This window comes from Chrysochloris asiatica, unplaced genomic scaffold, assembly GCF_000296735.1.
Source record: "Chrysochloris asiatica unplaced genomic scaffold, ChrAsi1.0 scaffold00156, whole genome shotgun sequence".
Lineage (NCBI taxonomy): Eukaryota > Metazoa > Chordata > Mammalia > Afrosoricida > Chrysochloridae > Chrysochloris > Chrysochloris asiatica.
This window is the reverse complement of record NW_006408674.1, coordinates 7,483,873-7,511,065: the sequence shown is the minus strand read 5'-3', so window position 1 is coordinate 7,511,065 and position 27,193 is coordinate 7,483,873. Positions and strand designations below refer to the sequence as shown.

Here is a 27,193-nt window from a genome sequence, read left to right as displayed (position 1 = left end):
AGGTACTGGAATTTGAGGAGCGGGGGCTGGCGTAGAAGGTGTGAAGGGCCCATAGCGGGCTGAGGACCTAGAGACAGCGAGAAAGCAGAGAGAACTGTGAATCCTGAAGTCAGCTTTGGAGAACAGTTTAATGGATCCTTTTGAACCCCTCACGCTCCCTCAGGAGGACCCGAAGTTCATGCCTAGTCCAAGGTCAAGTCCACCGACATCTAGAAAGAAAAGGAAGAGAGGGGGCTGTCTTAGAATTTGGTGCAACTGCCAGAATTCCCCGGCTCTGTGGGACTTCCTGTTCAGTTCCCAAGTCTGAAGGGACCCCAGGGAAGGACTGCCTGGGTCAGAGGGAAAGAAATGAGCCAGGTAGAGAGAAGGGTTAAAATCTCGTTGGGCCCGAGTTTGGGTCTGGAAAGGGATGCATCCAGTGGGTGACTAAGGTCTCTAGTAGAGCTTGGGGAGCGGAAGAGTCCATAAGGGTTGTGGACTAGGATACCGATGGAGATGCAGACTTGGTGGGTCAGGGTGGAAGTGGGCGAGTTCAAATAGATGAAGCTGGGCCTCTGTAGCTAGCCGCTATTGGGAGACTGCGAATAGGGCAAGACCAGGACTGAATCTCAGTGTAAGTAGATATGAGCTGGCACCTGACGCCATCCCTTAAAAGTGGGCTCTCTCAAAAGAGTTTCAGAAGGGTTGGCCCTCGATGAGGATGCCTAGTTTAGCTCCTAGCGTGCCTAGTTTCATTCGGGGGCTTTGGACCTGCCAGGGTAGAGCAGATCTTGAGTTTGAAGGAACATGGCCTGCGTGGGGGAGGGGAGGAGCTGAATGTTGCAAAAGTGCGTCAGTTCGCCGACTCTGGTGGGGGTTGGGCGGGCTGCGCCTACCGAGCCACTGGAGCGCCTGTGTATTTGGAGGGATTGCAAGCCTGGACTCGGGCCGAGCAGACTCAGCGCGAAGTGCACGCAGTTACTGCGCGTAGGATGGTAGAGAGGTGGGTCCGCGTCCATGGCCTCGCGCACGCGTCTCTCCAGTGCAGCGCGATCCACACCGCCGCGTCTACGCAGCACACGCCAGAGTGAGCGAGAGCGCAGCATCGGGCGCTGGCCCTGTTTATACACAACGCCCTCCCAGGAGCCTAGAAACGTGTTGAGTCCACGACCCCCGGGGTTCTTGCCTGCGGGACAGTCAAATGAATGTGGATCAGAACCAGACTTATGTCTCAGTACCCCAGACGTTAGACCTTATGCCAAACCTCACCCCTGTGATCCCGCACCCCTGCTTCTTAGGGCCTAGAGGCCTTGAGCCTCATGCACTCTGTGCTCAAACTCCCATCTTCTGACAAGCACAGCCCAGCACCCAAGTGTCCATCCTCACGTGGTCTGCCTACTGGTGAGGTGTGACTTGACTGGGAAACGCCTCTTTGCTGTTTTGACCTTGGGATTCAGCTGGAGGTGCTCACCCTCAAAGTGGATGATCTCTCCCTGGCCACAGTACACACCCACGTGTGCCCCACACCAACGTCCTGTAGGAGACATCAACCGGAACAGGAAGAGGTCTCCTGGCTCTGGCTCGCAGCCCTCCAACTCCACAGCCTCAAAGTGCTGGCCCAGGAAGGCCTCTGAGAGGAAGAACTTAATGGTGCTGACTGCCCCATTCAGGCTCTGGGGAGAGAAATAGCACTCTTTCTGCTGGCCATCCACAAATGGTCCACCCCTGTCCAATCTTGTCCCCTCATTTAAGATTACAGCCACTCCATTCTCTCCCCTTGCCCCTACTCCAGGGCACCCTTTCCCCAATCACTTCCCATCTTGCCACTTCCTGGAGGCAAATTCAGACTGAATCTCTGTACCTGGGTGGAGCAGACCTGAAGAAACAGTGAACGGTGAGTGAGATATGTGAAGAAGGAAGACAGCCCCTCCCAAGTCTAGGCAGAGAAGGACTCCTCCAGTCACCTCAGCAGCAAACATCCATTGATCCATTTGATCCTTAATATAACCTTGCAGGATGTGTTACAAGAGGTTCACAGGGGTTATGTGCTCCTGGAACATACTCTGTCCTGTGTCCTGCCTAGTAAACAGCTATTTACTTATTTTTCTTCTATAAGGAGATAAGAAATCAGTTTAGTGTAGGTTTCTCCTGTTTTGATTGGGAACAGATGGCTTTTGGGGACCTGGGAAGCCTGAGTTTTGGTCTTAGACATTTGGAAAAGGGGGTGAGCAGGAAATAGCCCACCAACGGCAGGGCATCTTTATTAGCTGGAAGGACAGTTGATTTGAACTTGAGTGGAAAAGAATCCATATACAAAAGAGAAACAGGACTGACTAAGGCCCACTCTACCTTTGTGTGATTTGTAAAAGATGTTCTGTTCTCTAGGTATGTGTAATCTCCTGCCAAGACATTGAAAGTATGGGCAGGATTTCAGCCCCACTCATCCCCTTGTTGTTGTTGTTAAGTGCCACCGAGTCAGTGCCGACCCATAGTGACCCTCTAGAGGGTTTCCAAGGAGCAACTGGTGAGCTTGAACCACCAACCTTGCAGTTCAAACCGACTTTGCAGTCTAGCACATTAACCCACAGCACCACACCAGGACTCCACTCATCCCCTAGTCAGTTGCCTTTGTGCAGTGCACATCCTTCACAACTGTACTCAGAAGAATTGGTGATGAGGACTGAGTCTTCTCAGAAAGCAGTCACCCTTAGGCAGGGGTAGCACCCACAGTCACTGCAGGCTTTTTAAAATGCTGCCAGGAGAGCAGGAAGAGGGTCTGAGAGTGACCTCTTGAGTTCAGGGACACCCCAGAGACCATTGCTTCACAGATCTTGCTCTGATCGAACTTGGGAGGAGATAGATGTTTGCCACGCCCAGATTGGGAGGGAGATGGGAGACCGGCCTAGAGTAGCAGGCTAGATCCTGGGTATTGTGAAGATGCTCAGATGATGAGAGCACTAAGGATTCTAAAACCTTAGCAACTTCCCTTCACTTTTCCTGCATAGAATCAAAGAGCTAATAGCCTTCCTTTTCCATTGTGTCTGTCCTGCTGGCCAGTGAAGAGACCAAAGAAATTATTTAACTTCTCTGTCATAGTTTCCTTATGTTGAAAATAGAGACAGACTCCCACAGGGAGGTGGCCTAGGTGGGTCAAGCATGTACTTGAAAGTACTCATAAGAACCCTTATGCCAAGCTCAAACTGTGTCCTTGTAACCCGCTGACCTCATGGCTCAATAGTCTGTGTCATGACATAATTCCCTTATACCCACTGGGAGGCAGTTTAAAGATGACTTCGGATTATACTGGGAGGAAGCTCCTGTGTGCCCTCCCCATGCACACAGAAGGCCCCTGGAAAGGAGGCTGAGTGTGACCGGTCCTGAATACAGGGGTGGTAATAGGCTTAGGCTGAGGGGCGAGGAGGCCGACAGGTCCTGAACGCTGGGAGGGAGGTCCCCCATTGTTTGTGTTCATGGAAGGAATAGAATTCCCTTCCTCCAGGCAGGCTGCCAGCCACTAATATTGTTCAAGGTGTTTCCTCTTGGTTTCCTCTGGCCCAGTCCATAAACTTTTCTACTGGTTTCTGGATCTCATTTTCCCAGATTGGGAGCTATGGAAGACTCAGGTAGGATGACTAATTTACCCCTGTTTGCCTGGGGTCTTCTAAACATTAAAAGTCCAGTGTCCCGACAACCCGTGAACACCTCAGGTCTCTGCCTCCCTCTTCTGTCCCTCTTGACCTCAGGAAACAGAAAAGAAGATCAGTTATTGGAACCACCTTTTCTTTCCTGCAGTCCACCGGGTGGGAGAGTACCTTAGTTGCTGCCTCCCCATACCCACTGGGCCAAGCAGAGGTTACAGCCATGGAATAGTGGACTATCCTGACTCCTACTGAGTCAGTAAGCATCCCTCCTGGGAGAAGTCAAAATGAGCTGAAGGCTTCTGCTCCGGTTACCTGAGATGTGAAGCTCATCTAGAAAGAAAAGAATCTGCCATTACTGCCTGGCCTATGAGAAGGAGAGGGTTAAGGCCAGTCCCTCTCTCTCCTTTCTCCCTTCAGGTTATGCTGCTGATGGGACTGTATATCTGTTTGTCAGGGTGTGGTGTGCATTTATTGTGCCCATTAGACTGAACTCCAGTTCTAGGCACAGGACTGAGAAACCTTGTCCTGGCTGTACCACTTCTCTATGTGGAACATTAAATAAATCCCTTTCTCTCTCTCGGCCTCAGCTTCCTCATCTGTGAACTGGAGACATTACACATGAAGTTTGGGCATCACTGGGCCATTGTGAGGCACTGAGAGCTTTTTGTGAACTAGACAATGAGAGAAGGGCAGGGCTTGGTTATCTGCCTCCTGAGAGTACATAGTTGGACGTCAAGGAGGAAGGAAGGGGGGAACTCATCTTTCCCTCAAACTAGTGCACTCAGTTCAGAGGAGAAGAACAATGAGCCCTCAGAGGTTGGTCCCCTCCCTGTGACTCCTGCCCCAGAACTCTCAGGGAATCACTCAGTTGGAAAGGCCCCGGGAGAGCAGGCCCCACCCCAATTCTCCCTTCTGAAAGTTTCCCAGTGGGGGTGGGGGAATCTGGCCTTTGAGTCCGGGTCTGGATGAGGAGAAACGTGATCTGGGCGCACATCTGCTGCTCCATCCACAATGACCGTAGCATATTGGAATTGGAAGAGGGGTTCAAAATGTTTGTGGAAAAATGGTGAAAGTTTCCATGAACCTTTTGAAGCCCCCTCATATTGCCAAAAATGGTGCAAAAACACAATTTAACCATAGCCAGGATGTCAAAGTAGATGATGTTAGTGTCATTCCCATTTTGCAGATTAGAGAGGTTGCCACGATTGAAGAGTTAGTAAGTAGTCCAGAACCAGGACTCACATCCAGGGGGTCTGGCTCCAGTGCCCAGGCATTTAACCACGGCACCAGACTTCCTTCCTTTCTCATGTTGCCAACACAGGAGCTCCCCAAACCTCACCTCACTCCTCATCCCACCACTAGGGAATGTGGCCCCTTGGATCCTTCCCGACCAGGAAAAACAGCCACCTTTCCTTCAGATTTTCATTAAGCCGGGCCAATTTTCTTCATAGGAAAGGAAAGGAGCAAAGCCCTGAAGATGTGAGAAAGAGCCCAAGGGACATTGACCTCTCAATGTCAGGGTTCCTGGCCTGATAGTACTGCCTACCCCTTTGGGGTTCCTTGTTGGGGGCCTGAGTTCTCCTCCTTTCACCTTGATCGAGACTAGAAGGGAACAGATCAAGGAGACTGGACCTGTGGCTCCGAGGTGGCTGTGACAGGCAGTCTATCTGGTACCTGGAAACTTGCCCCTACACCAGAGCTTGGTCCCTGCAGCATCTCAAACCACTGGGGTCCTGTCCCTGAACTCAGGCCCCCGAGGTGGCCTGTGGCCCCCATGGTGTGGTCTGACCTGACCTGAGCTCCCAGCCTCCCTTTTCACTCTGTAGGTGAGCCCTGGACAAAGGAGGCCTCTGTGCGAGGCAACACTTAGAGATCAGTGCTCCCATCCAGTCAGCTTCAGCCAGAAAATGGTCAGGGACACTTCCCTTGAGGCCCCAGCCTTGGACAGCCCCTGGTCAACCACCCCATCTTGGTGCAGAGGATCCCACTTAATCCCAGCCCTCAGTCCCAGCAGCTCACCTTGCAGTGACCAGTGTCCAGGTTCTAGTCCTCTTCAAGAGCACAGAGAATATACTGTGTCTCTCCAAAGATAAAGGGGCCAAGCAGGAAGTCCTGGGGCCTTGTTCTGAGCATTGCTTCCTAAATGACCTTAGCCAAGCCAGTCTGATGGCAGCAACCCTTCCCCCAGCAGATCTAGGGCCAGGTGGGAAGCTAGGGACTTTGAGCTCAGGGCTAGGATGGAGATTACTACTGTCAGCCACTCTCTCTCCTCTCCTGGCATGCAGCTCTTCACTGCACCTGCTTCTACCTGCAATCTGCCTTCCCCCTCACTCGCCTACAAGCAGCCCAGATGCCTATTCCCATCGCACTGTGATCAGAAAACAAAGACTGTGTGATTTCAATCACTTTGATCTATATTGGTGACCATACCTGTGTCCTTGAAAATGTTTATTCTGCAGATTTAGGATATAGTAAAGATTTGCAGTCTGAAGACTTGACTCGATGACTAAGGCTTTTTATTCTGTAAATTAGGGAACTCTGGTGATGTGATGCAGTGGTTAAACACTCAGCTGCCAATGGAAAGGTCTGTGATTTCAACCCATGTGTGCTTACATATGTGTATGTATGTATAAGGGGCTTCAAAAAGTTCATGGGAAAATTTCATTATCTTTCCATTCCATATTTCATGACCTTGAAGCCTCTTCATACATATATATTGTTGTTGTAAGATTTCATTAAAAAAAAAAAAGAATTTAAAAATTACAAAGAAAAATATCTAGAAAGAGAATGAATTGTCTGACCCTCTTTCATATTTTTTCCTACATACTTTGGATGCAGCTTCTTTGATTTTTCTCTTTATAGATAACAGTTTTGTAGTATAATTTTTACAGAGAAAATGTGAAAGAGGATTAGCATAAAAAGGAAGTCCTCCAATGAAATGGATTAGCACAGTGGCAGCAATAGGTCCAAACAACTATTGTGAGGCTGATGCGGGATGGGAAAGTACCTTGTTCTGTTGTGCACAGGCTCACTGTGAGTCAGAACCAACTCGATGGCAGAGTGAGTAGAAAGATAGCTCTTTCTTCTAGTATATTTGATCTAAGGCCAGGAGGCCACACAGCCAGAGTCAAAATGGCCACAACACAAGGTAGTAGATATCTTTATAAAATCCTTTTATTTTGGTTCAGTGATGCTCAACTAGGTTCCTAAGGGTTTTGTTGAAGTCCTGATGAATGTGGTGGCCTCCAACTTGGGACAACATTCCAGGATACTGGCATGTGACTGTCTGGGCTGCTACTTCAGTATTCTCTCAAGCTTTGGAATTGACCCATGCAAATGAAGGAAGCTGAAGCCTCAGCTTCAGAGCTTCAAGGTAAACCTGCCTTTATAAATTGTTGAGAGGGTTCTGACGACCAAGGTTTGCATTTTAATTCCAGCTGCCTGGTTTATAGAATATGTAACAAAGCAAAATCGCTTACCTCTCCAAGCCTCAGTTTCCTTCTCTAAAATATCCTGTAAAATAAGGATAAGCAGATTGTGGACCAGCAGGGTTGTTGTAAGGATTAAGTAGAGATAACTTTTTAAGTTATTTTTTATTAGCAAACATTCAAATCATATTTGTTAGTTGCAAATAAAACAGTAATACTAGCGGTAAATTTTCTGTGTCCCCACTTCAGTCTACAATACTACCTATATGTTTTCTAGACAGAGATGATACTCCTTATTGGATTGTTGTTAAGTTCCATTGAGTCAGTTCTGACTCATAGCGACCCTGTATAGGGTTTCCAAAAAGCGGCTGGTGAGCTTGAACCGCCGATCTTTTGGTTCAAATGAACCTTACACTTCAGTGTGTTAACCAGGATTCCCCTTATCAGATTACCATTGCTGAAATGAGAAAGTACTAAATTCTCAGGCAAACAAGGGCTATTATGAACTGAACCTTGTAGACATGTTCAGTGTCCTCTCTTCTCCCAATTGTAGTTCCAACTCTTCAGTTTTACTTGCATTTCCCCAGATATGCCATGTTCTTTCATGACTATAATTTAGGAAATTTGATATCCATTACCACATCCTTTTCCTCCAGATTCTTTTCCTCTAGCCCTGGATCCCCTCAATCTGGAAGGATTTCTGCAACCACTCGGGTCTATACTGCGTTAGGTGACTTTCTAGTGTCTCTTTTTTATTCCCACAAGATGCTCTGATTCCTATGTTAAAGTTCTTCTTACTCTGTGTTTCAACTGGTCACTTGTCTGATTCTCTTATTAAACCGGTAAGTTAATGGAAAGTCATTTTTGTGTTCTATGTTATTACTAGACCCTGGGGCCATCTCTGGTGTGGCACTGTAGGTTAATGCGCCAGACTGCAAAGCCATTTGAACTGCAAGGTCAGCGGTTCAAGCTCACCAGCTGCTCCTCAGAAACCCTATATAGGATTGCTATGGGTTGGAACCGACTCGACAGCACTTAACAACAACATCAGCGACAGCACTTAACAACAACATCAGCCGTATGATCTTAAATACAATCTTAAGCGAGGATTTTAGCTCAGCTTCCTAATTATTTAGCATCAATCATCAACAATCATTTACACTAATATATGTCAGTTTTGCTAATATCATTACTATTTATTCTGGTATGTTTTCTCTACTAGTTTTATTTGTTTTGCTTGAGTAGTTTGTTTAGATATATTTTATGGTATCTTTCTAAGTCTTTTTATATGTGAAATTTTGTCTTTATTTTTAAATTCTAGGTTTCCCTGCATAGAATTTAAATTAAAATTCAGTTCCCTTCAGAACTTTGAAGACATTGCTCTATTGTCTTCTTCTCACATCCAGTGTTGCCTATAAGACTGATCCAATTTTTTTTTTTTTTAAAGAGCTTTTATTGTGAATGGAGTGGTAGTTTACATGGAAGAACATCTGTTTTGCACTGAACTAAGGAGCTCTGGTAGCATAGTCATTACAAATCAGGCTGCGAACATTAAGGTCAGCGGTTCAAAACTACCAGCTGCTCCCCGGGAGAAAGATGAGGCTTTCTGCTCCCGTAAGGATTTACAGCCTCGGAAACCCTGTACAGGGTCGCTATGAGTTGGAACCGACTCCACAGCACATAACAACAACAACAATCATACTTTGTTTAATGATTAAAATCCCCTCCATGCACCATCAGTTAACTGTATTTCCCTCTATTCCCACTTTGTTTTTGTTTTGGTGTAAACAAAAACACTCAGGAATATATAGTCATTTAAAAAGCTAAGGGGCAGCGGAGGTCCCTGGGACCATCAAGGGAGCAGAGCGGAGAGAGGGACCCTACCCAGAGAAGCAGTTATGCCAGAGATGGAGGCAGAGAACATATGGAGATGGAGCGGCTGAGGACTTTAGACCCAGAGAGGGAGAGGGGCTGTGTACTGAAGACCAGGTGTGTGTATGTGTGTGTGTGTGTGCACGTGCAGGCTTGCAGGGTATACCCTTTGGTTGGTTGATATTTCATGGAGGGGATAATAACCATGGCAATGAAATTATATACGATAGGATGAATGTAAAGCTAATGTTCTCCCATGTACACTATCACATAATTCACAATAAAACATTAAAAAAAAAAAAGTTACAGCCAAGAAAAAAAAAAAGCCAAGGGGCACATTTTGCAAGCCAGCCTCCTGGTCACCAGCACACAGGCTTTCTCATTCCATGAGTCTAGAGTCCTCAGCTGCTCTATCTCTCCATGCCATCTCCTCTGCCTCCAGTTTCTGGTGTCACTGCTTCCCTGGATAGGATCCCACGTTCCATTCATGTTCCTCCCTCTTGATGGTCCTAGGGCCCTCTGTTCCTGAAATGTAAAATTAACTACTCCCCATTTTTGTTACACCAATTCTACCTTTACAGTTGTGACTATTGTAGTTAGTCATGATAACAGTTTCTCACCACTGAATTAAAAGAATCCTAGCCCCATCTCCTTTCTCACCAGACCCTTCTAGACAAGATGAAAACTATTCAGTGAGGACTCTACCTCCCCCTCCCCAACCCCCTAGCCCTCACTCTGAAACTAAACTTTCTCTTGAAAACTTGTAAGCCAGCCACTTCATACCTTTATAACTCCCTCATTTTTAGGTAGCCAATAAGACTGATCCCAATTTGAGTCATGCCTTTGTAGCTAGTGTGTTTTGTCTCTTTTTTGAAAGTTTTTGTGATTTTATCTTCATCTTTGGAGTTCTGAAACTTAACTTGGGTGTTTCTAAGAAGGTTTTGGACCTTTCACACATCTCATTGGCACTTTGTGAAACTTAGAATTTGAAGACTATTATTCTCCTAGGGAATTTTTCTTCTATTGTTTGTTTCTTGCTTTTCTTTCAATTTCTCTATCTCCTTCCATTAGATAAATGTTGAAATATTTAATTCTCACCTATACCTTAACATCTCTCATCCTTTCTATATCTTTGCCCTTTTACATGTGATTCTGTCAGCTTAATATTCCAACTCACTAATAGTTCCCATAGTAATGCCATTGAGTTTTTAAAATGTAAATACCTTTTTAAAATTATTTTTATTACCATATATATTTTTAATTTTTTAAAAATTGTTTCAACTTCATAGTAGCCTTTCTTCTCAAACTTCTTAGAGAGTAGCAATCATACTCATTTTAAAGGTTTTTGTTTGCTTGTTTATTCTATTATCTATTTTTTGAGAGTTAATTCTTTTTATTCATTTGATTTTCTTTTCATTGATTTGATTGTTTTCTAAATTGATTTTCTAGTTAAGTCCTGTTTCTGGTATCCCTTTTGATTTTATCTCCTAGAAGTGACAAGCCATCTGGAGTTGTTAGTGCTGTGGTTGGGTATTAGCTCAGTTCTGGACATAGTGACCCTGTGTCCAACAGGCCTAGTCCTGCACCATCCTCACAACTGTTGTTATGTTTGAGCCCATCTTTGCAGTCACTGTGTCAGTCCATCTCACTGAGGCTCTTCCTCTTTTTTGCTGACCTTCTATTGTACCAACCATGATGTCCTTCTCTAGGGAGTAGTCCCTCTTGATAACATGTCCAAACTATGTGAGTTGAAGTTTTGCCATCTTTCTTCAGAACCTGTCTCTCCCGATAACAAGTCCAAAGTATGTAAGTGAGATCTCACCATCCTCACTTCTAAGGAGAATTTTGGCTGTACTTCTTCCAAGAAAAATTTGTTCATTCATCTTGCAGTTCATGATATATTCAATATTCTTTGCCAACATAATTAATTCAAATGCATCAAATCTTCTCCTATTCATTGTCCATTTTTTGCATGCATAAAATGGACAATGGTGCTCCTGACCCAAGCCATGGTTTTTTCAATAACCTCATATGGATGTGAAAGCTGGACAGTGAATAAGGAAGAACGTATAAGAATTGATGCTTTTGAGTTATGGTGTTGGAGGAGAATATTGAAAGTGCCATGGGCTGCCAAAAGAACCAAGAGATCTGTGCTGGAAGAAGTGCAGCCAGAGTGCTCCTTGGAGGTCAGGATGACCAAAGTGCAAGGTCAAGTGCACTTTAGTTCTAAAACTGACATCTTTGCTTTTCAACACCTAAAAGAGGTGCTGTGTAGCAGATTTGCCTACGTAATATGTCATTTGATTTCTTGACTGCTGCTTCCATGAGTGTTTATGATTGATCTGAGAAAAATGAAATCTTTGATAACTTCAATCTTTTCTCCATTGATAAGAGAATGTTGTTTATTAGTCCAATTGTTCAAATAGACCCAGTTTAAAATCAGGAAAGATGTGTGTCAGAGTTGATCCTTTCATCATATTTACTCAATCTGTATGCTGAGCAAATAAGCAGAGGAGATGAACTACTTGAAGAAGAAGGCAGCATCACAATTGGAGAAAGGCTCATTAACAACTGATATGCAGATAACACAACTTTGTTTGCTGAAAGTGAAAAGGACTTAAAGCAGTTACTGATGAAGAATATTGCCTTTAATGTGGATTATATAAAGAATCAACATAAAGAAAATAAAAATCCTCACATCATGATAAACAGAGAAAAGATTGATGTTGTCAAGGATTTCATTTTACTTGGATCCACAATTGATGCTCATGGAAGCAGTGATAGTGGTAGTGACGGTGGTGTGCCACCAAGCCAGTTCAGACTCATAGTGACTCTATATAGGGTTTCCAAGGTTCTAAATCTTTATGGGAGCAGAAAGCTTCACCTGTCTCCCTAGGAGCGACTGGTAGATTTGAACAATTGATCTCGTGATTAGCTACACAGCTGTCAGGACTCCTCATGGAAGCACCCACCAGTCAAGAAATCAAACTACATATCCGATTGGATGAATCCCCTGCAAAAGTTCTCTTTAAAGGGTTAAAAAGTTAAGATGTCATTTGAGGACTTAAACGCACCTGACCAAAAACAGTGATATTTTTAACAGCTTCATATGCATGTGAAAGCTGGAATAAAGAAGACTTGAGAAGAATTGATGCATTTGAATTATGGAGTTGACAAAGAATACTGAAATTACCAAGAACTGGTAGCAAATTGGTTATGAGTCAGGCTGCGAAACTTAAGGTCAGCAGTTCAAAACTACCAGCTGTTCCGTGCGAGAAAGATGAGGCTTTCTGTTCCTGTAAAGATTTACAGCCTCGGAAACCCTGTACAGGGTCCTATGAGTCGGAACTGACTCCACGGCACATCACCACCAACAACAACCAGAGTCCTGATGTGGCGCTGTGGGTTAATGCGCCAGACTGCAAAGCCATCAGAACTGCAAGGTCGGCTGTTCAAGCTCACCAGCTGCTCCTCAGGAACCCTATACAGGGTCGGGTCGCTGTGGGTTGGAACCCACTCAATGGCACTTAACAACAACAGTGAATACTTTGGGGGACCATTTAAGAAAATTTACATATAAACAAAGGACTAGGTTTCTGAGCACCTGGCTGGATTTCCTCTGTTTCTTTGAGTTGTTTCCCCAGCCAGCCTCTCTCCAGAACAGGAAAGTAACTTTGCACACATATGAGGGAATGTCCATTGGCAGGCTTCACTGTAGGTACAAGAGCAAAGGCCAGGTAGGAGAGCTTCCCCAAATGCCAAAGTGAAAGGTTCATTCTAGGGCATACTTTACTACACAGGAAGCAGGATTCCCTCCTCCTGATGTTAGAAATGAATCCTGATGTCACATAAAAGACATTCGGTGAGACTAAATTACCTTGGCAAAGCAAAATTTACTCCTGTAAGAGGGTGCGTGCACAAAGCCATACATACAGGAACAAGCCAGCGAGCACACTGAGTGGAAAGTCCACTCGGGTTTTTAACCCCTGAGTGAGTCTCAAGTCTGTGTCTCACCCCATTGGCTAGGGTTTTGACCGCACAATCTTTTCCCTTACCTGGATGGCTAGTTCAAATTTTTAAGGCGTGCATTCCTACCTTGGAGTTCTGGTATGGTGCTGTGGGTTAATGTGTCAGACTGCAAAGCCATCTGAACTGCAAGGTCGGCTGTTCAAGCTCACCAGCTGCTCCTCAGAAACCGTATACAGGGTCGCTATGGGTCGGAGTCGATTCAATGGCACTGAACAACCAGCAACAACATTCCTACTTTAGGAAAAGAAAAAGAGAGCGATCATAAAGTCTTTACTCACTTCAGGAAGTAGTCAAAGAAAAAGAAACAGATCATAAAGTCTTTACTTCAGGAAATAAAGAAAAAAAGAAAGGTTACCCAAATACAATAAACAGGATTATTTTATATATATATTCACACACACACACACACACTGAGGCCCATTGTCCATTTCCTTTGGGAACAATTCTGTTTCCGTTTTCAGTTCAGTGACTACTGCAGCTATCCAGTCACTTTGCATTTAGGGTTGGAGTGGAGAAAGTCATAGAATCAGCTGGCACAGTGGTTCTACTGACTATCCTTGAATTGATCTCTTTGACTCTATTTCCAGTCTGTGATCTTCTGCCTCTGAATCTAGAACATCTTGGAGACACTATTGGGAATACTCCATCCACGTCTGTGACGTTCTTATCTATGCACATTTTACGTCATAGTTTTCTCTACTCTGGTTTATCTGCCAATAAGTTTCCACTTCATTTTAGTCTTTCAGAAATTCATAAAATATCTCTGATGTATTTCTGACCTTTTCCACACTTCACTGTTACTCTCATGATGATCAATTTGACTCCCTTTTATTGTTTAAATTGTCATTTCCACTGGATTTGTGGAGGAAGCAAAAGTTAATGTATGTGCTCAGTTGGCCATCTTGAATAGGAAGTGGCAGACATCTTATTATGCAGGTTCTGTTTAATACCATCATGAAGGCATAATCTTGTCATCAAGATTACCAAGGCTCAGAATGTTACCAGGTCCTGTCCCCTACCCAGAACCAGTGACCGGTAAAGCTAAGATATGGATCCCAGCCCATTTATATTCAAAGACTATGTTTTGCTTTTTTCTCATGTGTGCACTGCCTCCTTTAAGTATAAGGCAAGCTTCAAAACTTGAGGAACTTGAAATTCAATTAGGTGGTATTTGAAACCAGTCTTTCTCCCTTACTTCCTTCATACCTATTACGTTTCTAGTTGTCCCAACCTCAACACAGAGACCAATAAGGAGATATGACCAAGCCTTCCTCAATTCTCTGTAGACGACAATCTGTTCAGGGCCAATGATGTTTTGGGGCCTCACACAATAGCTTCACCCAGAGTTCTTTAGACTGTGTCTAAGGTCCAGATTCAAAAGCTTTACTCTTTCTAAGAACCGCAAAGTAGTCATTGGTGAACAAACAAGTTTATAACAAACAAGAGGTACAACAGATGTAGGAAATGGCTATCATTCATTTCTCTGAAAAAGACAGCACTACAAGGTCTAGGTTTCTCTTTTCATCCTCATCCTTCTGCCCTCCTAAAGAAAAAAGTAAAACTTCACAACAGAGGACATAATACATGGAGATTGATAATAAACAGAGGAAACCAAGTAGGGAGGTCCAGCTATGTTTATCAGGGATTATTACAGCTCTGTGGCAAAGGTCTTGGAGCAACTGGATCAAATTCTTCTTTAGGTTGTAATAGTTATCCATGTTTCTTAGATACAGAGGACCCTAAGAGATAGAAGTAATCCCAAAGCATATCTCAAATCAACATCAAAGAACAGGCCTATACTCTAAAACCTTCCTAATTCACTTGGCTTCACATTCAGCTGTATAGCACAAGTCTGTATTTCCAGATTGTCAAATTGATTAATTCAAATCAACTTCTTAAAGTAAAATATGAAACCTTGAGTTTATTGACCTAAAACTGCTGGAGGGTACAGCAGAGGAGACTTGAAATGTTTGAATATTCTGATTAAGCAGAAGAAATCTACATGGAACCTTGGGTAACAACATTAACACAGTAGTTACATTTAGTTTTTTGAGGAACTGCTGTACTGTTTTCCATATGTCTGTACCATTTTACATTCCCACTAGTAATGGATAAGGGTTCCAATTTCCCCAATATTTGTTATTTTTCTGATTTTATATATTAGCCAACCTGTTGTTGTTAGGTGCACTTGAGTCAGTTCTGACTCATAGCAACCCTGTATAGGGTTTCCAAGGAGTGGCTGGTGGGTTTGAACATCCAAGCTTGTGTGGGAGTGAAATGGTAACATGTCATGGTTGTGATTTGTGTCTCTCTGATAGCTAATGATGCTGAGAGTCTTTTCATGTGTTTGGTGGCCATTTGAATGTCCTCTTTGGAGAAACCTCTAGTGTAGTCCTTGCCCATTTTATGATTGGGTTGTCTTTTTGCTGTGTGTGTATGTGTGTGTGTGTGTATTTTTATTTTTTTTTTAATGTTTTTATTTTGCATTGAGTGAAAGTTTACAGGGCACATCATCTGCTTCACATTCAACCATTCATATAGCTTGTTTCATTACATTGATTATTATCCCCTCCATATATCATCAGTTTACAGTGTTTCTCTCTATCCTCTTTAGCTTTTTTTTTTTTTTGGATGGGGGGGGGGACTTGCCTTTTTGGAATTTACAGTCTCGGCTTTTAGGGAAGGTTTTTACATTTGTCTGTGGATATCCAGGGCTCATGTATGAGATTACTACCAAGCATTACTGAATAATCAGATGAGGGACAGTTTGTTATGTCTACTAGGTAGCTAGAGTCTGATCCTCAGAGCCTATGGTTTGGACGGTCAACAACGCTTGGGCCCTCAGGGGCTTGGCCTCCTGACTGGGTCTGTACTGAGTCCTCCTTATTTATTGATTGTTTAAGGGACGCTGTGCCTGTCTTAGGTGGTCAGTGCGAATTCCTCAGTCTTACCAGTCATTGAGACTCATTGCAGCATGGCAATGGCTCTGTCTTAAGTAGCCGAGGTTCCACGTGATCCTTACCCGTCTCTGGCCACACGTCCAGCATAAACAGCCACCATCTAAGGAAGATGGGGAGGGAGGAGATCAGCTGGGGACCCCATGCGCCCGACGTTGCCGGCCCACCACCTGCTCTAAGGTGACCAAGCAGAATCACTATGCTGAGGTTCAATCAAGTTCTTAGGGTGTGTGTGTATTTTTAAAAATATTCTTATCAGGTGTATTTGGAGTCCTGGTGTGGCGCTGTAGGATAAGCACTTGACCATAAGGTCTGTTTGAACCATTAGGTTGGTTTGAATCAGAACTGACCCAAAGATGCTTAACAACAACAATCAGATATCTAAGGAAGCCTGTCTCTGGTTGGAACCGACTCCATGGCACATAACCACTACCACCACCTCCAGCTCTGATAGCGCAGTGGTAATGAATTGGGCTGCTAACCTCAGGGTCGGCAGTTTGAAACTACCAGTGGTTCCGTGGGAGAAACATGAGGCTTTCTGCTCCCGTAAAGATTTACAGTCTCAGAAACCCTGTGCAGGGTCACTATGAGTCAGAACCAACTCCATGGTACTTAACAAGAACAACAAAAGTATCATAACAGATTACGAGTTGGGTTGCTAACCAAAAGATCAGAAGTTCAAATCTACCAGCCACTCTGCAGGAAAAAGATGAGGCTTTCTGCTCCCATAATGATTTATAGCCTCCAAAACCTTATACAGGGTTGCTATGAGTCAGAACCAACATGGGGGCTCACAACTACCACCACAGATATATGGATTCTGAAAACATTCTCCCAGTTAGCAGCTTGTCTTTTCACTGCTTTGGTAAAGTCTTTTGATAGATCAAGGTTTTAAATTTTTATGAGGTTCCATTTATTTGTCTTTTTTTTTTTTTTTAAATTATTATACAACCCATTGGTAAAAGCTAAGCATGACAGCATTACCCCTGCTTTTTCTTCTAAGTATTTCATGGGTTTAGTTTGCATATTTAGGCCCTTGATCCATTTGTAATTTGTTTTTGTATATGGTATGAGGCATTGATCCTGTTTCATTTTTCTGAATGTGAAAATTCAATTTCCCCAGCATCATTTTTTGAAGACTCTTCTTCGTACACTGAATGGATTTAGCATCCTTAGATGTGTGGATTTAGTTCTGGACTATCAATCCGATTCCATTGGTTTTGTGGGCCTACCAGGCTGCTCTGATCACCAATAGAAAAGGTAGCAGCATATGATCAAGAGCCAGTGGTACTGAAGGAAGAAGTCCATGGTGCACTGAAGGCATTGGCAAAGAACAAGGCTCCGGGAACTGGTGGAAGACAAACTAAAATATTTCAACAAACTGATGTGGCACAGGAGGTACTTACTCATTTCTGTCAAGAAATTTGGAAGACAGCCACCTGGCCAACTGATTGAAAGATATCCATGTTTGTGCCCATTCTAAAACGAGGTGACCCTATAGAATGCAGAAATCATTAATATCATTATTGTTGCTGTTAATCCCATCGAGTTGATTCCGATCCATAGCGACCCTGTACAGGGTTTCTGAAGAGTTTGAACCGCCAACTTTATAGTTGAGACCAACCTTGCAGTCCAGCGCATTAACCCATAGCACCACACCCAATTAATATCATATGCAACTAAAATTTTGTTGAAGATAATTAAAAAATAGCTGCAAGAGTTTATCCACAGAGAAATTTAAGCAGGATTCAGACAAGAATGTGGAATGAGGGATATCATTGGTGACAACAGATGGATTTTGGCTGAAAGCAGAGAATACCAGAAATATGTCTACCTGTGTTATATTGACTATGCAAAGGCTTTTGATTATATGGAGCATGACAAGCTATGGATAACATTACAAAGAATGAGTATTCCAGAATGCTTAATTGTACTCATGAGGAATTTGTACATAGATCAAGAGGCTGTCGTTTGAACAGAACACGGGGATACTGAATAGTTTAAAATCAGGAAAGGTGTGGGTCAGGTTGTATTCTTTCACCATACTTATTCAATTTGTATGCTGATAAAATAATACAAGAAACTAAATTACATGAAGAAGAACGTGGCATCAGGATTGGAGTAAGTCTTATTAACAACCTGCAATATGCAGATGATATAGCCTTATGTGCTGAAAGTGAAGAGAACTTAAAATACTAACTGATGAAGATTAAAGACCACAGCCTTTGGTATGGGTTGCATCTTAATGAAAACAAAAATTCATACCACTAAAACAATAAATAACATCATGATAAATGGAGAAAAGATTGTTGTCAAAGACTTCATTTTGCTTGGAGCCACAATCAACACTCATGGAAGCAGGAGTCAAGAAATCAAATGACGTATTGCATTAGGCAAATCTGCTGCACAAGACCTCTTTAAAGTGTTCAAGAGCAAAGGTGTCAGTTTGAAGACTAAGTGTGCCTGACCCAAACCATGGTATTTTCAGTAGCCTCATATGTAAGTGAAAGTTAGACAATGAATAAGGAAAACTATAGAAGAATTGATGCATTTGGGTTATGGTGTTGGAGAAGAATATTAAAAGTACCATAGACTTCCAGAAGAACAAACAAATCTGTATTGGAAGAAGTGCAGCCAAAATGCTCTTTAGAAGCCAGAATGATGAGACTGACTCTCATACTTTGGACATGTTGTTGGGAGGGACCAATCTCTTGGGAAGGACATCATGCTTGGTTGGTAAAGTGGAGGGTCAGCAAAAAGATGAAGACCCTCAATGAGACAGATTGGCACAGTGGCAGCTGCAATAGGCTCAAGTGTAACAACAATTGTGAGAATGGCACAGGACACCACAGTGTTTTGTTTGCTGAGATGGAACTGACAGAATGGCACTTAACAAAAACAATGTGTTTTGATTACCAACATGTGTTAAAATCAGAAGTGTGCGTGTGTTCTTTTTAAACATTGCTTTAGTTATTTAGAGCCTCTTGCCATTCCACCTACAGCTGAGGATTGTTTTTACCATTTCTTTAAAGAATTTTTATTGGGATTGCATTGAATCTATAGATTCCATCAGGTAGTTTTGATATCTTAACAATGCCAAGTCTTCCAACCCAAGAATATGAAACAGACTAGTCAAAAATTATCCACACTCTTGTCTGTAGAATTCAATCAACTTTTAGGAACAACATCATTTTTTAAAATAATCTCCTTGCTTTTCAATACACTTTGTCCATCTGTTAGCAAGCTTTTATATTGCCTTATTAAATAAAACATGCTTTAGGCTGAGCTTTGAGCCACGAATGTACTGCTGTCTTCACTTCTTCATCAGCGGTGACTCTTCAACCTCGAAGGACTGCTTTTAGGGGACCAAACAGGTAAAAGTCCAATGGAGCAAAGATAAGGTCTATAGGGAGGATGCTTTAACACCTCAAAGTTTTTTTGTGTTTTTTTTCCCCGCAGAATGTCAAGAGTGTGGGCAAAGGTGTGCAGACATGCATTGTCACATACGATCACAACACCCTTGAAGAGTAATCCTCTGCATGTAACCTGAAGTTTAGGCTTCAACTCTTCAGTGAACATCTCACTGAAATGAGCATTGTTGATTGTTGAACCTTTTTCCTGTTAGTGTTCCAGTACTGACCCTTGAGAATCCCAGAAAACTGTAAGCATCAATTTCCCAGCTGGTGGTTGACTTTGGAACTTTTTCTTGGTCGGCAATTGACGATGTTTCTATTCTGTACTCTGTTGTTTATGCTCAGGCTCGTAGTGATGTAGTGATGAATTAATGTCCTGTCATCAGTAACAATTCTTTTTAAAAATAAACTTTTGCCTTCCTTTGAGTATTGGTCCAGATTTTGTTTTCAGATATCCATGTTCGTGGAGTCCTGGTGTGGTGCAAGGTCAATGGTTCAAGCTCACCAGCTGCTTCTCGGAAATCCTATACAGGGTCGCTATGGGTCGGAATCAACTCGACGGCACTTAACAACAACAACATCCATGTTCACACCTGCACAGCAGTGATCTTGAGTGGAAAGAGTCGATAAGATAGTGCAGCAAACAGAAGTTTTAATATAACCAGAGTGCGGATAATTTTTAACTCACTCTCGTTACTTCCGTTCTTTAATCTCTCTCAGCAGTGTTTTCTCATTTTTGTTGCATGAGTCCATCTCCTAAACTTTTTAATCTCTTAGATGCTATTGCAAATGGAATTGTTTCCCTAATTTTCCTGTTAGATTTCTCATTGCTGGTGTATAGCAATCTGATTTTTTCTTTATTGATCTTGCATCCTTCACTTTTGCTTTAATTCATGTATTAGCTCGAGAAATTTTCTTGCAGACTCTTTGGGATTTTCTGTCTTCCACAAAGTTTGCACTAAATTCAAGTGGGTCAGGTTGTTGTTGCTTGAGAAAACAGTTTGCAGTTCACTGTAACAATCTTGTTTCCAGATGACCTAGAACCAGAGGACACAGCTCCCTTTCTAAGTCTGTCTTTGTCCATTGAATTTGTATCTAATTCAGAACAGTTAGAGGCAGTTCATTTCTAATGTTTGCCTTGGTTGTAGTACATAATGTACCTACTATGTACGTTCTTACTGTTGTTAAGTGCTGTCAAGTCAGTTCTGATTCATAGGGACCCAGTACAGGGTTTCTGAGGAGCAGCTGGTGAGTTAGAATCACCGACCTTGCAGTTCAGACCAACCTTGTGGTCCAGTCTCATCCTACAGAGCCACATCAACGTACAAGAAACACTTGTAGATGCACTACAGCATCTTTAACAGAATCATACAGTGATCATGTTTTCATGTGTGAAACAAAGTGGTGCAAATGTGCCTAAAATTTTTTAATAGGTTTTGGGGGTACTTATTTATAGCTATGAGTTGTAAAAAAGTCAGATATTCAGTACCATGGGACTTCCTACACTGGTTGTACAAGGAGGCTTCAAAAATTTCATGAAAAAATGAAATTGAATATAATTAATTTTTCATGAACTTTTTGAAGCTCTTTGTGTAAGAAAATGTTTTTTATATGTTTTATATGCCATTTGGGAGCATGTGGCTCCATACGATAACCACTGGACTGCAAACCACACCGTCTGCAGTTCGAGTCTGTCAGTCACTCCATGGGAATAAGATGAAGCTTTCTGCTCTCTTGAAGATTTAAAGCCTCGGAAACCCTATACAGAGTCTCCATGACTTGGAATCAACTTGAGGGTACTTAACAACAACTAAATACGCTATTTAGCCACCTTGATGAATTATCTATTCATTGTAAGAGTTTGTCATTTCATTCGCTCTTATTTTCTAGAAAACAAAAATCACATCATCTGCCCACAGTGAAGTTCTGCTGGCACAGTGGTGAAACATCAAGCTAACTGAACGGTCAGAGGTTTGAACCTACCAGCTGCTCCGCGGTTGACGAGGCAGTCTACTTCCGCTGTAAAGATGCACAGCCTCAGAAAACATAGGGAGCGGTTCTACTCTGTGCTGTGGGGTCACTGTGAATCTTCTCAATTTGACAGCAATGGGTTTGGTTTTTGCACATATTTTCAGGTCTTTTCCTAATATTTTAATTTTTCTTATATTATTGCATTGACTAGTGTGGTTTTGTGGGTTAATGTACTGGACTGCAAGGTCGGTGGTTCAATCTCACCAGCCGCTCCTCGGAAACCCTATACAGGGTTGCTGAGTCACAATCGACTGGATGACACATAGCAACAACAAGCTGAAATGAGTAACCTGGAGGTTTGGCCTCAAACAGGCAACAAAATCTTCAAAGCACAACTCCCCTGCTGAAATGCTTTGATTTGCCCCTTGTTTTATACAGAGTCCAATCAAGGCTCTTTGTGCTTTGTCCTTATTTTTCAATCCAACCAGCGCTTTCTTGTCTGTGATGTTTGCTTTGCCTAGAATGCTATCACGGCACATCAAACCCTACCGACCTTTCAAGGTACCTAAAACTTGCTGATCTGTGTGTGAATCTAGTCCGGATCCTGTACTACAACTGTTTATCCTTAGATCTTGGCTCCCCTACCTAAGTTCTTTGACGGCATCTTTCATTTCGAATCTATCTTCGTAGCCTCAATTGTGCTATATCCATAATAAATTCTCAATCCCTTCGATGGTAAGCCAATAGTCAGAAAATTGCCAGACGTCTAGGGATTGGGCTGTGAGATGGTGTCCAGCCCATGGTCTCAAAGTAATAGTCGTTATTATGGCAGGATGTGGGGTTACAGAGACAATGAGAAGCTAAATACAAAAATCAGCCAATGAAACAAAGTGAGAAATACAAGCAGCTGCGAGGCGGGGCTCGGTTTGTAAACGGCACTCAGGTCTTGCTGCTGGGGCTAGCCGGACTACAGGGAGCTCCCGCCCAAGTGTTCCTCCCAGACGCCCGCCGCAGAATCAGCAGAGGAATGCCTCAGAAGTATCAACCAGCTGATTTCAACTGAGTCTGCGCGCAGTGTCTCGACGCATTGCGTTACGTCACATTGTTGCGACGGCGGGTAGCGGGCATGCTTGTTCCCTCCCGGGAAACAGAAACATCTTTTTCTAGCGGAGGAAAGAGGAATTGCGGATAGCGGAAGCTGGCAGCCTGGCAGCGTTTGGGGTGTAGAGTAAAGTCGACGGGGCAGGTGACGGCGGGATCTTTGCAGGCAGGCTGGCTGGCATGTCGGGTATCTATCTGGTAATACAGCGGGAACGCGGGTAGGAGTGAATGGTCGGAATATTTGTCGCAGGATCACTATCAGCGATCTGGGCCTCATTCCTAACTCCTCGTCTGAAAAACGAGTTCGGTTGCCCATGGAGCTGTGTAGGGGATAAATGTGGACTGGAGGAATATTCACTGACTCGGAGTACTGTTTATGAGAAAAATGCCTGTTTTCACATAGATATCTTGAGTGTCTTATTGGGGGTTTGTTGTATTGGGGGTGGGGGACTTTAAAAATTTCGTGAAAAAATGGAACTGAAAATAAAAGTGGATTTATTTCCACGAACTTTTTGAAGCTCTTTAGAACAAACCTCTCCCCTGCATCCGGTCGATTTGAACTCATAGTGACCTTAGCTAGATCTTGCAACTTGTTAGTGAGAGAGCCAGCACTAAAGGTGCGGTTTCTTCATTTGCAACTGCAAATTCTTTCTGTATACTGCATGTTGGATTGCTAGACAATCCATGTTTTTTCTTTTGGGGTGTGTGAAGAAGTGATGTGCATTTAGCTGCATTGTGAATCTATCAAAGGCAAAGGCAGTATTGTCAAGGGTTAGAACTATGACATTCATCTACATATTTGCTATTTTACTAATGATGATGACTCTATAAATTTCTCCTATCATTTCTCATTCAGCAACATAAGTAAAGTAACAAAGTGCTTTCATTAACCTCTTGGATACTTTACACAAGTCCTGGGATTTGTTGAACAAAAGATGTGCTCATCTTGAAAGACATATCAATATATTCAGGATTATCTGCGCTCTCACTATGAGTAGATGCTGTAAACAACCTTGGAGATGTTTTCCAAAGATTAACTGGTCTATGTATGCAAATCTTGCAAAGAAATTTTAGATGAAAGTTTTATTTTCTAAAATTTCTAAGTAAAAGACATTTTAGACAAATGATTGATGTTCTAAGTGATTGTGATGTGAGCAGCACCTTGAAAATGTGTTGATCACACTTTATGTGTTTCCAAAAGCTCTACTAAAGATGAAGTACCCCATAACTTAAAAATTCTGTTTTCCAGTAACCTTTTAAAGTCCCTTCATATGATTGCTAGTAGGATAAACACTCGACTGCAAGGTCGGTTTGAGCCACAAGGTTGGCGGTTCAAACTCACCACTGCTCCTTGGAAACTCTATACAGAGTCACTATGAGTTGGAACCAAGTTGACGGCACTTAGCTACAACATATGATTGCAGACAAAGGGAACACAAATATCTGTTTGGCGTTGCTTTCATCTCTGCTTTGTGTCTGACTTCAACAATGGTTCTGACTAACTCCCAGACAGTCAGAAGCTAAGAAGACTCCAGTAGTTCCTTGGATTTGGACATGGACAGACCACAGGCAATATTTGTGTCACCCACTCACTTGGCCGGCTCCTTCCTACTCATCTTCCCCTACCTGTGACCAGAAGCATGTCACAGCCTCCATCTCCCTTTGCCCTCTACCAGAATTTAGACAGCTTGTCACAGTATACCCAATTGATGTTGAAAATGCCTTATATTATGCAGAAGTCCTTGGTAATTCTATTTGGTTATTTAGGGAAATTGGCTTGAAGTTCTTTCAAGGGCTAAGAACACATTGGTTTTGTTTTGTATGTTTAATGTTGTCTCTTTTTTTCCATTTAAGTAGTTGAAATAGAATCACATTATCGACAATTCTCATCAGCCCCTGCCGGTTGCCTCATTAGATCTCCGCCCTGTAAATAATACATGAATTTGGTCAAAGTTGCTTGGAGGAGGGAGACTGCTGTTCACTACTGAGCTACCTTGTGTTGTATCACTTGGGAGGAAAACTCATATTTTTTAAAAAAAGGTACTTGACAGTAAGAGGAAATTGCCCTGTGAGCCTTGTGAGGCTAAGCTCCGAAAGCATGACTAACTTGGGTCAGTCTCTGTGCCTGGGACCTGCCGTGCTCTGCTCAGGAGACCTGACTGACAGGAGATGTTGACCTGCTCTGGGCTCTTTTCCAAGTCACAAACTCATCGCTTGCTCTTAAATTCATTAGTCATTACCTTGAGATGGCATATAATTTTCTGTATAAAATCTTAGGTTCTAAAATCAGCAGAAAGCAATAGAGCCTTGAGGCGCTGTAAGCATCAGATGGTCAGTTGAGCATCTTTAGTTAGCATGGAGCTAAGTTCCACTCACTGGCCTCCAGGACAAGAACCAGCTTTATGATTCAGAACATTAAAATATACATGATGCAGATCTTTGAAATCTTCAGAATAGTCCAAATTGTACTTCTTAAAACAGAGTGCCGATGTTCTCTCGAAGTGATTCAGGATGGGGTGGCGTTTTAGACAACCCATGTCTTCTCTCCGTGCGCTTTCCCCACACCCTCCCTAGTCTTTAATGCCCCCTCCTGTACTTGAAATCACCATGGAGCTCTGTTACTAACGGAACTGTGTGTCAGATCCCTCAAGTGTATTGAGGTAGAAGAAACGTTGAGAATCACTGGGTCCTTTTTTTTTTTTTTTTTTAAATAAACCTGCCTCCTTAGCATACACATTTGAAAGGTGCCTTGCTCTCTAATGAAGAGACTATTTCTTTGATTTGTTCTCTTGTTTCAGGTATATGAGCTCCTTGAGAGCAGAAACGTACTATTCCTGTGTTCTTATTATTCAGAACAGAGACTACAGACAAGTGGAGGAGATAGTGATTGTAGTACAGCCATTGAAATATCCTACAAGGTGAGTTACTTGGCACTTCAGAAGTCTGCCTGGGAGACGGAGGAATGGAGGGAGTGCTTCAAGGTGACGCTTGAGGGATCCTGGTGGTAACTAGGTGAACAGAGAAGGGAGGTGCCTTCCAGGAGCCTAGGAATCTGTGAGTGATGTATAAAGGGTAAACTGTACCCAAGATCCTCTCTCAGGTTGTCTACACTTTTCTCCAGAGTTGTATCCTTCCCATGGGATAGTGGTTTTCTTGCGCTTTCCTTTTCTCTCTCTGCCCTTTCCTGCCGTAATTGGATGGCTTTGTTGTAGTTAAGTGCCATCGAGTTGGTTCCGACCCATTGCGACCACCTGAGGAGCAGCTGGTGAACTTGAACCGCTGACATTGCAGTTCAAACGGCTTTGCAGTCTGGCGCATTAACCCACAGTGCCTTAGGGGATGTGAAAGGGAGGGTAGGAATCTTTCTGGATTGGCACAATAATAGGACAGATTTTCCAGTGATAATGTGTGTTTCCAGTAAATTCATCTTTAAAAACTACATTCTTGGTGTGCTAAAATTTACAGGTTGTTGTTGTTGTAAGTGCCGTCGAGTCGGTTCAAAATTTACAGGTAGGAATCCTCAATTTTGTTGGTTTGGTGTTTTTCCAACCAATGGATTGTATTCTGTTCCTGTTTCTAATCTGGTCTGTTTAAATGTGGGAGGATCTCTCTTAATTCCTTTCAAAGAAGAGGCCAGTTGTTTAGGTTTTAGGGATGAGACTATAGGAGATACCAACATTAGAATCCAACTTTATGCTATGAAAGTATTTTTATTAGCTATGTCCAAGTGACTGCATGTTTGAATCTGCTGCAAGCTGTTTAATTTGTACCTTTTCAAATAAACTACCAGGATCTGAATAAGGTGAAAATAGGGCAGAAAAACACGGATTCTGTCCAAGTTTGGGAAAATGAAGAAAAAGCAGTCAGTCACTGAGTTGGGCTGATTTTCTTTCTGAGGTGAGGGGAAGCAGAAACCAGGCAGTGGGCAAGTAGGACCCTCTGCACTAGATAAGAGCCATGCTTATAGACTGGAAGCTCCGAAAGCTTGACTGACAAGAGAGGCACCGTGCCCGGGACATGCCATGCTCTCTTCAGGAGACCTGACTGCCACAAAAGACGTTGACCTGCTGTGGGCTCTTTTCCAAGTTGCCAGCTCATCTCTTGCTTTTAAATTCATTAGTCATTTGCTGTTGTGAAGCAAGCAGGCTGGAAGTTATAAAAATACAGTGAAATCTGTGAGAGCTGGAACTTGGCAGGGCTGCTTTGTTTTTCCAGGCCATGGAAGTTTTCTGCCTTTGATGGGGTGCAGTTTTACCATGTCTCTGCTGCTCGTTTTTTGGCAAATATTTGAGCTTTCCATCTTTGACAGGTTTCTGCCTTACACAGGCGCTTGCTTTCCCAGGCTTTACTTTATTAGAACCAATGAAATTAGCTGTCTGAATACCCTGGCACGTGAGAGGACCAAGTTTTAAAACCTTAACTTGGTCGTGTTCTTCCGGAGACTAAGAAAATAGAGTCCTTGAAGTCAAGCTGACTCTGCCTTTAGCCTCCAAAATGAAAAGGTAGATAGAACAGGTCTTGTTTGTGAAATAAATTCAAGACCTACTATATCTACCAACAGCATGTAGATATTTTCCATTGTCTTACCATAGAAAAATAGAAATAGTAAGTTTATAGATGAGAAAAGCTAGAGAAAGACAAGTAAGTAAATTCATAAGAATCTTTCCATATTAAGTCAGAAAGGGATCTAGAAATTGGAGAAATCGTTTGGGGAAGTGAAAGAGAGAACTTTTCCTGCAAGGCAGCTTGGAGTCCAGGAACATTCTCTGGCAGCTAAGCTCCGTGAATTCTGCTTCATGTGT

At 42.9% G+C, this 27,193-nt stretch overlaps 1 protein-coding gene across 1 annotated transcript; it reads right to left on the bottom strand.

The window, feature by feature from the left end:
- Positions 1–675: 675 nt before the first annotated feature.
- LOC102840257 lies at positions 676–24,047 on the bottom strand. The gene is made up of 5 exons (XM_006870953.1): positions 24,018–24,047; positions 22,392–22,586; positions 1,451–1,652; positions 876–1,165; positions 676–750 (listed from the first exon to the last, which is right to left on the bottom strand). Exons 1-5 carry the CDS (start codon positions 24,045–24,047, stop codon positions 676–678), a joined length of 792 nt encoding a protein of 263 aa, XP_006871015.1.
- Between the last annotated feature and the right edge of the window lie 3,146 nt (positions 24,048–27,193).

Bases quoted from the DNA above. Each gene is read 5' to 3' on its own strand.
- LOC102840257 (XM_006870953.1), bottom strand. From the start codon at position 24,047: ATGGAGGCTGTGACATGCTTCTGGTCACAG. The intron at 1,166-1,450 runs GTGAGCACCTCC...ACTGTCCCGCAG, and splicing joins AGAGATCATCCACTTTGAGG to GCAAGAACCCCGGGGGTCGT. The intron at 751-875 runs GTAGGCGCAGCC...CTACCCTGGCAG, and splicing joins ACAGGCGCTCCAGTGGCTCG to GTCCAAAGCCCCCGAATGAA.